At 55.5% G+C, this 10,357-nt stretch overlaps 1 protein-coding gene across 3 annotated transcripts; it reads left to right on the top strand.

The window, feature by feature from the left end:
- The first annotated feature begins 4,856 nt into the window (after positions 1-4,856).
- Positions 4,857-9,848, top strand: FOSB (FosB proto-oncogene, AP-1 transcription factor subunit). 3 transcript variants are annotated; one of them, XM_082676141.1, is made up of 5 exons: positions 4,857-5,476; positions 7,395-7,724; positions 7,996-8,103; positions 9,104-9,259; positions 9,400-9,536. In XM_082676141.1, exons 1-5 carry the CDS (start codon positions 5,351-5,353, stop codon positions 9,400-9,402), a joined length of 723 nt encoding a protein of 240 aa, XP_082532267.1. In that variant the 5' UTR covers positions 4,857-5,350; the 3' UTR covers positions 9,403-9,536. The 3 variants fall into 3 exon arrangements, with proteins under 3 accessions (XP_082532267.1, XP_082532265.1, XP_082532266.1); XM_082676139.1 differs by having other exon boundaries at positions 9,104-9,848; XM_082676140.1 differs by having other exon boundaries at positions 5,366-5,476; positions 7,309-7,724; positions 9,104-9,848.
- The last annotated feature ends 509 nt before the right edge of the window (positions 9,849-10,357 follow it).

Here is a 10,357-nt window from a genome sequence, read left to right as displayed (position 1 = left end):
TAATCAACAGATATTTACTGAGCACCTGCTGAGTGCCTGGCACTGTGCTGGGGACTTGGCCGTGACCTGGACAGCCTTGGCCCGGGCCTGAATAATAATACAGACCAGTGAAGAAGACCAGACTGTCCCCAGACAGTAATGAACCCAGAGAGGCAGAGAGGAGAGGGGGGCTCTCAGGGGGAGGGGTACTGACCCAGGGAGGGCTTCCTGGAGGAGGGGATACAGGAGCTGAGAACTGGAGGAAGAGAGTATGAGCTAGAGGGAGGAAAAAGGGGCATGCTCCAGGCAGAGGGAAGAGCACATACAAAGTTCCTGAAGACTAGGGAGAGAGACCACGGCATGCAGAACATGGCAAAGAGGAGGGGGAGGTGAGGATGCAGCGGTCGGCCTAGGCCAGGTCATGCCGGACCTTGTGGGCTGTGGTGAGTGAGGAGTTTGAATGCAGGATGCAGGGGTATTGGGAGGGTCAAGCTAAGAGTTTCCAATCTGGACCACTCTGCTTCCCTGAAACACCACAGACACCCCCTCCAGGAGGCAACCAGGATTGCTCAGTGGGGAGTGGGCCCAGCCAGCCAGTAACACTCACTACTCAATGCTGGACATGGAGAAGCCAGCAGTTACTAACCACCTGGGCTCTACCCTCACGGAGGTCACAGCAGGACACACACCCAAACATGCACACCCCACTCCTCTCGTGCTTCAGAAATTCTCACAGACATTTCTTTTGGAGCCAGAGCCTTGGCATCACCCAGGGGCTGCATGGAAACACAAAAGACTATACCAGATGTGAGGTGTGACCAGATTCCCCAGCTTACTTGATTTCACATGACAGCTGAGAAGCACTGTTCTCAGGTTTAACCTCCCTGTGCCTCGGTTTGCTTCTCTGTACAATGGGGACAATAACTTACTTATGGGGCTGATGTGCTATGAGGATTAACCGAGATAATGCATGTGAGCAGAGCTAAGTGTTTACTTTCCGTATCTTCCTCCTCATTTTTATTATGAAATTTCAGAACTGGAAAGGACTTTCAGAGCCCATGGTCATCCAACCTTCTTGCTTTATGGATGGGGAAACTGAGGAACAGAGTAGCAAGGGTTTTGCCAAAAGAAGAATGGAAGAATGTGCTGAGGGCTCCCTTTGGCAGAGTTGGGTCCCCGGGGCTATTTACAGGATGCTCTGAGCAAACAGAGCTGGCACTGCCACCCCACCCCCAACAGGGGCAGAAGGCTGAGGGCTCTGCCTGCTCCCACACACACAGATCCAAGCCCTCGGGAGCCAGAGCAGGGGTCCTGCCCTCTCCCCTACACTCAAGTCCTCCTCCTCCTGGAAGTTCCCTGGGATTCAGCCTCATGGCAAAAGACTTGCCTTGCCTATGCCATGCTCTGGGGGCAAGGTGTTCACGTCCATGTGTATGTTTGAGTAAGACTCTGTGTGTGTGTGAGAGTGTGAGTGTGTGTGTGTGTGTGTGTGTGTGTGTGTGTGTGTGTGTGTGTCTCCAGGGCCAATTTTTACCTTGGGCCCTAGGGCCCATGATAATTTTAGAGGCCCATGAAAGTGTTTAATTTCTTTTAAAATCAAGGAAGAACTAAACTTCTAGGTCAAATGAAATGTTTTAATATTTAATATTTGTCTTTATACCAATGTAGTCATGATAAATAATTTTAAAGATGTCTTTATGGAGAAAGAGGCCCACAAAGGCAAAAGTGCCTGGACCCATGAAAGCTATAATGGGATCTTGTGTGTCTCTGCTTCTGGTCACGTCTCTATGAGGGTCTGCAAAGGTCTGCATAGCTTTGTTTCAAAAACAAAATAAGGCCTTCCCTGGTGGCGCAGTGGTTAAGAATCCGCCTGCCAATGCAGGGGACACAGGTTTGAGCCCTCTTCCCAGAAGATCCCACATGCGGCAGAGCAACAAAGCCCTTAAGCCACAACTACTGAAGCCGGCGCGCTTAGAGCCCGTGCTCTGCAACAAGAGAAGCCACCACAATGAGAAGCCTGCGCAATGCAAGGAAGAGTAGCCCCCGCTTGCCGCAACTAGAGAAAGCCCGCGCGCAGCAACGAAGACCCAATGCAGCCAAAAACAAAATAAATAACTTTTTTTTAAATTAAAAAACAAAACAAAACAAGTGCCTACAATGTGCCAGGCATGTTCCCGAAGCTTTACTGATATTCATTTCACATAATCCCCTTACCAGCCCCATGAGCTGGGCACTATTCCTGCCCTCCTTTCCCCAGCGAGGAAACTGAGGCTCCAGACATCACTAGCTCAAGTTCACCCAACTACTAAGTGGTGGGGCCAGAATGTAAGCCCAGGCCACCTAGATTCTGGGTCTGCCTGTCGGGGGTTGAATGTCCAATGTCTGCATGAGTGTGACCATCTGCGTGTGAATACATCGACATATATAACTCATTTAATAATAATTAAAAGCAAAGGCTCTGAAGCCCCGCAGGCTACATTCTTATCCCAGCTCTGCCACTAATTTGCTGTGTGACTCTAGGCAAGTGACTTCACCTCTCTGGGCCTCCATTTCCTTGCCTGTAACATGATAGTTCCTACCTCATAGGAGTGTTGTGAGAATTAAATAAGTTAATATGAGTGCTCAGAAGAATTACTCTTGTTATTGTGTGTGAGGAACACCACGTGCATCTATAGTGAGGATGTGTGTGTCATGTGTGTTGTAACCATGTGAAGGTGTGTGTTTCTATCTGCAGGTGTGTGTGTGCGTGAAGCTGTTTCTCTGTGTGGCGGTGTGTGTTGCTGCTTGTGGGTGGATGTCTGAATGCCTGTGTGCCCCTGTGAGTATATGTGTGGATGTATGGGCCACCTGGGGCGGGGTGTGAAGGTCTTTGGGCAGCTAGGGTAAGTATTTGTGTGTCTCCTTTATTCCGTGGGAGACGAGATGAGGGGCTTGGACAGGACAGGAATGAGGGGTCACTCCCTGTCTGATGCTGGGGCCGAGTCACTGCCTGCTGGTGGTTGCCGGGTCATCTCCTAGTCCCTATCCCTCCTCCCAGACTGGTTGCAGACAGAGGGGGCGTGGGGGAAGAGGTGTTTGAGGCTGGGCTTTTGTCTGGAAACCTCAGTCTCCCTGTATTGTCCCCCTGTCCCCTCAGCCTTCCAGGTCTCCCTACCTCTTCCCCACTATTGGGACAGAGAATCAAGACTCTCCTGGGAATTAGGAACCACCCAACCCCTCCAGCTTGGCTTCATACCTGCTGTGCGACCATGAGCCAGGCCCTCCCCCTCTCTGGGCCTGTGGGATTCAACAATTTTAAAATGCTTCACCCTCTGTGCCCTGGCTGGGCCAGGCTCTGCACTGGGAGGCAAGGGCCAGGAAGTCAGGTTTCTGAAGCAGCTAGTGAGATCCTTACCAGTGGATGCCTAAGAGTTGGAGGCTGTGGTGTCTGAAATACCCTAATTAGACTCTTGAACTACATTTCCTAACTGGGTGGCTAGGTAAGCAGCTTTCCCCTCTGAGCCTGGGTTACAACAGTGTATGCTGTGAGCAGACAGGATAGGTCTGCAAGGCTTATAACTCCCCACCAATGGAACTGTCATTTAAACAATCCCAACACCCAGGTTTTTCAGGGAGTTTCACTGAACCAGGCAGCTCTCAGAAGTCAGGAAGAGAATAGGAATCCTGGGTTTGAATTTCTTGATGGGATGGGATGAGATGGGATCTTGGGCAAGTCACAAACTCTCTATCATTTTCCTCTTTTATAAAATGAAGATTTTTCCTCCCTTAACCTTCCAAAGCTGTTTTAACGATTGTAAATCTTGTATTGAAAGGCTTAGTACAAGAGCCGGTATTTGGTAAGTGCTAAATACATGGCATTTATTATTATTATTTCATCATCATCATTATTATTACTATTATTATTAATTATGCCCCCCCACACATACATTATTTCTGACTACGGATAGAATTATAAAGGAGAAAGGAGAGGTTAACAACACCATCAGCAGGAGGGACACTTCACCCTGTTTTATTCCCCATCCCCACCAAACCCGCGTACCTCCCAAACGCCGCCGGATCTCTGGGGGCAGCAGGGTCCAAGACACACATCCTTTGTCCATCCGGGAAAAGTGAAGGTGAAGCTCAGAGAGAAAAGACATTTTTCAAGGTCGCACAGCCAGTCAGGGCAGAAGCTGGTATGAGCCTCGGGACTCCACCCCCACTTCCACTTTCACCTGGAGCATCACAGCCCCTTCCACCCGGTTCGGGACTCAGTTTCCCCGCCTATGTGACTACACCACAGAGCCAGAGCTGCTTTTGGAGATTGACCTTATTCTTGAGAGAGAGCGCTGCACCACCAGGGGAAATGGAAGGGGCGGCCAGAGGTGAGGGGGACCCCCATCTGGGGGTCTTCCCTGCGGGGATCCTCCGCTGGGTCAGTCTAATAGCCTATTAATATCAGCCCCCGGGGCGGCGCTGCACTGCGCAGGCGCGGGCGGGTTCCGCAGGCGCGCGGGGCGAGCGCACGAGCGAGCGAGGGATTCCCTCTGACGTAATTGCTAGGATACCAAACAAACACTCAGCGGCGCCGGCCAAGCTCCTTATATGGCTAATTGCGTCACAGGAACTCCGGGGAGACCAGGCCGGGATCCCCTCCCGCCGAGTGCTTCAGAACGCAGCCCCCAAGACCCTCAGGGCCGCGAGGGTGATGCAGGTGATCAGATCGAGGCTAGGGCAGGTCTGTTGCCGGACGGTGCGTGGCTGGGTTCACCAGGGCCGGAGATATTGAGAAGTTCGCGGAGCGCGGGAAGGGTGACGTAAGCAGGGGGGCCGGGCCCCGGGCATATAAATACAGCGGCTCTGGGCTTCATTCATAAGACTCAGAGCTACGGCCAAGGCTGGGATACGCGGAGCTGGGACTTGATTGTAGTGGTTCTTCGTCTTGGGGGCTGTGAAATTCAGTTTATTATTTTTCCGGAAAGTTTTTGGAAGGATTCTTCTAGATAATTCTACATTTTATTTTGGAGGATCGACTTACTTTTTTTCGTCTTCCTTATTACTCCCCTCCCCCCGTGGGACCCGCCGGACGCGTGGAGGGGACCGCACCCGAAGCAGATTCTGTACAGCAGGACAGAGCTTTCCGCCTCTGGGGGAGCGATCCCCCCTCGCCCCCGGGTCCTACGGAGCCTGGACTTTCAGGAGGCACAGCGGCATCTTGTGGGGGCCTGGGCACCGCAAAAGAATTACACAGAAACTTTGCCTTTGTTGGAGCGGGACGCTGCCCCCATCCCGAGTTTCCCCGGACTCTCACCTTTCTTTCCCCCACCCGGCCATAGCCTTGGCTTCCCGGCGACCTCAGCGTGGTCACAGGGGCCCCCCTGTGCCCAGGGAAATGTTTCAAGCTTTCCCCGGAGACTACGACTCCGGCTCCCGGTGCAGCTCCTCACCCTCCGCCGAGTCTCAATATCTGTCTTCGGTGGACTCCTTCGGCAGTCCACCCACCGCCGCCGCCTCCCAGGTAAGTTCTAGAGGGTTGGGGTGATGCTTTGTGGTTTATAATTTTTTTAAAGTCAAGGGTGGAGCGAGCAGTCCCCCCACCCCAAATAAAGACGCGTCAAAATCCAGGATCTGAGAGGGGATAGGCTCACGGCGCACTCTGCAAACTGCAGAGTCCGGACGTGCTTGCAATTGGTTGTGTGCGTGGAACGCATGGAGGGAGCACAGAGGGGTGAGCTTTGGGGGTGGGGTGAGTACGCCGTTCAATGCAACGTGTATGAGGTAGCAGGGCTGAGAACTTTTAGCCGGCTCGGGGACTGCCCCCCACTCAGGTCACCAACCTGAAGCTAGCGCCGTTAGGCAGGTGGGGGAAATCCCGGGAAGCTTCCAGTAGCCTCCTCCCTTTTTCCTCCTCCATCCGAGCGCCTACTCCGGCGCCGGGTCACCCTCGACCCAGTGGGAAGGCGGGCCTCGAACCCTCAGTGGCGCTGCCTCCGCCTCCTGCGCGGAGACGTAACGGGGAACCCGTGCGTAACGGCTGACGCGCTGGAATCCTCCGTCTGACGCGGGGCACGCACGGCGCGTGGCGCCCCCTTCGTCCGCCCCGCCCCTGACGTCCCGGGAGCGTTCTATTTTGGAACGCCGGGGCCACGTTGCTAAGGGAGGGGGCAGCCCGGCGTTCCGATTGGCCGCCGCGGCGCAAGCTTTGGCCAATCAACTTTCCCTTCCTATTTGTAGGGCGCAGTTTCCTTCCCCCAGTTCGTCCCCGGAACCCGTGGTTCTTCGGCACTAGGGTCTCTTTTACGGGCCTCTAGAGGAAGAGCGAGGGGATTCCTGTCGCCACAGGAGCGATCTTCTGCGATCCAATGAGTCCGCAAGGACCTTGCCGGGATCCTGTCCCTCCGCTCTCAGGGTCAGAGGGTGTCTGTGTGCCGGAATTTCTTTGGGAGACATAGTGACCGTCACCCACTTCTCCAGGCACACACAGATACATTCCCACTCCTAATGCTCCCGACGCCGGGTGTCTCCGGTTTGTCCGAAGACAGGACTAGAACCGCTAGCCCTAGGGGAACCAGCCAGGTGGTCTCCAGGAGCCCCGCCCCCTCTGGGTTTCCAGGATGCTGATTGGCCAGCGAGCCAGCCTGTCCCTCACCACGCCCCCTGGGAGAGTAGTTAAGCCTTCCGAGCAGTTCTAGGATTACATTTTGGGGGTGGGGGAGATGAACGGTGCTTGGGCTTGGGGTCTCGGGACCTACACCACTCCACCTCCGCGACAGTCTGAGGGAGCCTGGCTGCTCACTTTCTCTCCTTGTCTGCCCACCGTAACCTGTCGCTTGTCAGTCTTACTCTGGGGAGAGACAATTACTTGAAACGTTGTTCTAAACTCCTAGGCCCGTCCCCCAACACCCTTTTAACTGGGACCCCCGCCCCTGCACGGGGGTCTCATGGACCCTCCAGTCTCTCATCCCCTCGCTCAGAGGGGTGTGTATATGTGTGTGAGTGTAGAGGGAGGCTTAGCCTAAGGCCTCTCCCTCTCCCTCCCCTTGCCTCTGGGGTGGGGGTGGGGTGTTGTGGCTGTGTGTGTGGCTGTGACTCCATCCCGGGGGTTCTGTCACCCGGCTGTGTCCAGCCTCCTCCCCACCCCCCACACCTAAGAGTCACCAACCCGGGGTGTGATTCACCACCCGCTGGAACCGTGCAACCTTTCCCCGAGGAAGAAGGAGGAGGTAGAAGCCAGTTGCACAGAAATCCTCTCATTAACCACTGCGTCACGGTGTAGTGGAAGGGTGGGTGTTGTGGCTTTTTGCCTGTGACACACACATCCACACCCGCTGGCCCCGTGCTCACTCACAGGGTCGGTGTGTGTGTGTGTGTTGGGTGTGTGTGTGTCGGTGTCTCTGTTTGTGTGTCTACGCCTGTGTGTATGTGTCACCCTGTAGGAGTGCGCCGGTCTTGGGGAAATGCCCGGTTCCTTCGTGCCCACGGTCACCGCGATCACAACCAGCCAGGACCTCCAGTGGCTCGTGCAACCTACCCTCATCTCTTCCATGGCCCAGTCCCAGGGGCAGCCACTGGCCTCCCAGCCCACAGCCGTTGACCCCTATGACATGCCAGGAACCAGTTACTCCACGCCGGGCATAAGTGGCTACAGCAGTGGCGGAGCTAGTGGCAGTGGTGGGCCTTCCACCAGCGGAACCACCAGTGGACCTGGGACTGGACCTGGGCCCCGCCCAGCCCGAGCCCGGCCTAGGAGACCCCGAGAGGAGACGGTGAGTAAAGGGCATCAGAGCTTGCTCTGGGTGCAGGGGCAGGGGTGGGGGCAGGGGAAGAAGCAAGAGAGGCAGGAACTTTCCCACTGTTGGGGTGAGGGACCATCTGTAGCCTCAATGCTGCAGAAACCCTATCATCCTCCCCACAGTCAGTGAGGTCTAGAAGGTTCTTTTCTGACTCCTGGGGATTCTTGAAGAAGAGGAGGTTTGGGGTGGATGGGGAGGAACACATGTCCCCCAAATCTCACTATCTCTTATCTCCCCTACTCAGCTCACTCCAGAGGAGGAGGAGAAGAGAAGGGTTCGCCGAGAACGAAACAAACTGGCAGCAGCAAAGTGTAGGAACCGGCGAAGGGAGCTGACTGACCGACTCCAGGCGGTGAGGATGGTCCCTGGGGTGGGATGAGGGTATGCTGAAGGGGGGCTCTCTCCCCATCTTCTGTTACCCACCACCACCTGTGCCCTTATCCTGGACTGAGAACCAGAGGTTCCACATGTGGAACAAGATACAGACGGGGTCACCCAGCTCATACACGCAGGCTCTCACCTACTCCTGGCTGCTTCCTGTCCTGGTTTATGACCCCGGATCTCCCCCACCACACACACCACTTGCCTGGCCTTCACTTCATCCTGAGGGGACATGTGAGCGAACTTTAATAGAGGGGCGCTCCAGTCATTTCCCCTTTTTGGTCTTGGGCAAGTGATAACCCATTTTTGCCTCAGTTTCTCCATCTCTTCAACTCCTCAGTGAATCTCCCAGGTTCCTGCTAGATTTAACATTCTGGAGAGTCTGTGAAACGAAATTCTTTGATTCTATATCAATTCCCCCACCACCTGCCCCGGCCACCCGTAGTTCTCAGAGCTTGGACTGGTGGCCTCTGCCACGATGCCCCTCTATTTTCATGCCCTACCTCAGTCTGAGAGTTTTCTACTTTATACTTGCAGGGGTTTCCCTGCTAAATCAGGGAAATTCTTTACTTCCCTGAGCTACCTGGTCTCTTCCCTGGGAGGCAGAGGGGGAAAAGTAACAGAGGGGAATAGGTGGCCTTAGAAACATATGACGATCGTTCACTCACTCAACAAACCTCTGAGTGCCTCTTGCAACCAGAGACTTCCTATGTGTACCTGGCCCTTTCCCAACCACCCACTGGACAGATGGGGAAACTGAGGCTCCTAGAAAGCAAGACCCTTGCCCCAAGTCCCATAGCACACCAGGCCTCCATCTCAGGGGGTCTTTCAGTCCAGAGCTGCCTTCCAACCCTGGGCCTCCACAGTCAGTCTAGGAGAGATGGCTTCAGCCATGACTCACCTTCTCTAGTCGCTCACGGCCTTTTTCTCCTTCCTCGCTCTTCTCTGCGACCTGGCCGCCCGGGCCTCAGGAGACAGACCAACTGGAGGAAGAAAAGGCGGAGCTGGAGTCGGAGATCGCCGAGCTCCAAAAGGAGAAGGAACGTCTGGAGTTTGTGCTGGTGGCCCACAAACCGGGCTGCAAGATCCCCTACGAAGAGGGGCCCGGGCCGGGCCCGCTGGCGGAGGTGAGAGATTTGCCGGGGTCAGCATCCACTAAGGAAGATGGTTTCAGCTGGCTGCTTCCGCCCCCGCCACCACCGCCCCTGCCCTTCCAGACCAGCCAAGACGCACCCCCCAACCTGACAGCTTCTCTCTTTACACACAGTGAAGTTCAAGTCCTCGGCGACCCCTTCCCCGTTGTTAACCCTTCGTACACTTCCTCGTTTGTCCTCACCTGCCCGGAGGTCTCCGCGTTCGCCGGCGCCCAACGCACCAGCGGCAGCGACCAGCCTTCCGACCCCCTGAACTCGCCCTCCCTTCTCGCTCTGTGAACTCTTTAGACACAAAACAAACAAACACACAAGGGAGAGAGAGATTTGGATGAGGAGGAGAGAGGGGAAGAGACAAAGCGGGCGAGTGGCCTCCCTGCCTCTCCTGTCTGACCCTCCGCTGCCACTGCCGTCGGACAGGAGGACTTCCTTGTGTTTTGTGCCGCCTCTTGTTTCTGTGGCCCGGCGAGACCAGAGAGCTGGTGACTTTGGGGACAGGGGGTGGGGAGGGGATGGACACCGCCCCCCGGCTGCCTGTCGGCTGTCTGGCTTCAACCCAACCTCTGGGGATGGGGGAGTGGGGGCGGGGGTGACGCCCACCTTTGGGCTGGAGGGAGAGGGGTGCTGGCGGTGGGCTTTGGGGTGAGCTGTAGTCCTCTGCAGAGAGGCCCAACAAGGAAATGCCACAGGACCCCCAAAGAGTCTCCCACGCCCACCCTTCAAGGGGTGACCAGGCTGGTTCTCCCTGCTCGCCCCCCACCACGACCTTAGCTTATTTATCTAACATTTCCATGTGGGTAGGTCCTCCCCTGAATTGAGCCCCCCTTTCAAGGGAAGTTGATGCCCCCCCTATGATGATCCCCTTCCCCCCCCCCCCCGACCCAGACTTAGTCTGAAATGTGAACCTCCCTCCCTGACCGTCCAGCTGCTCCCTCCCAGCGAGACTGGCTCTGATTTAAATTTCCTGAACCCTAAGGATCCCCCGCACATTCAGCCCCCAGCCCTCTTTTGGGATTCCAGTGTTAGTCTACCCTCCCCCACCGCCCGTCAGCCTCCCCTCCGGGCCTTCCTTGT

This window comes from Grampus griseus (genome assembly GCF_964374135.1).
Source record: "Grampus griseus genome assembly, chromosome: 19".
Taxonomy (NCBI): domain Eukaryota; kingdom Metazoa; phylum Chordata; class Mammalia; order Artiodactyla; family Delphinidae; genus Grampus; species Grampus griseus.
The sequence above is the reverse complement of the archived record's forward strand: the minus strand, read 5'-3'. Positions and strand labels throughout refer to the sequence as shown.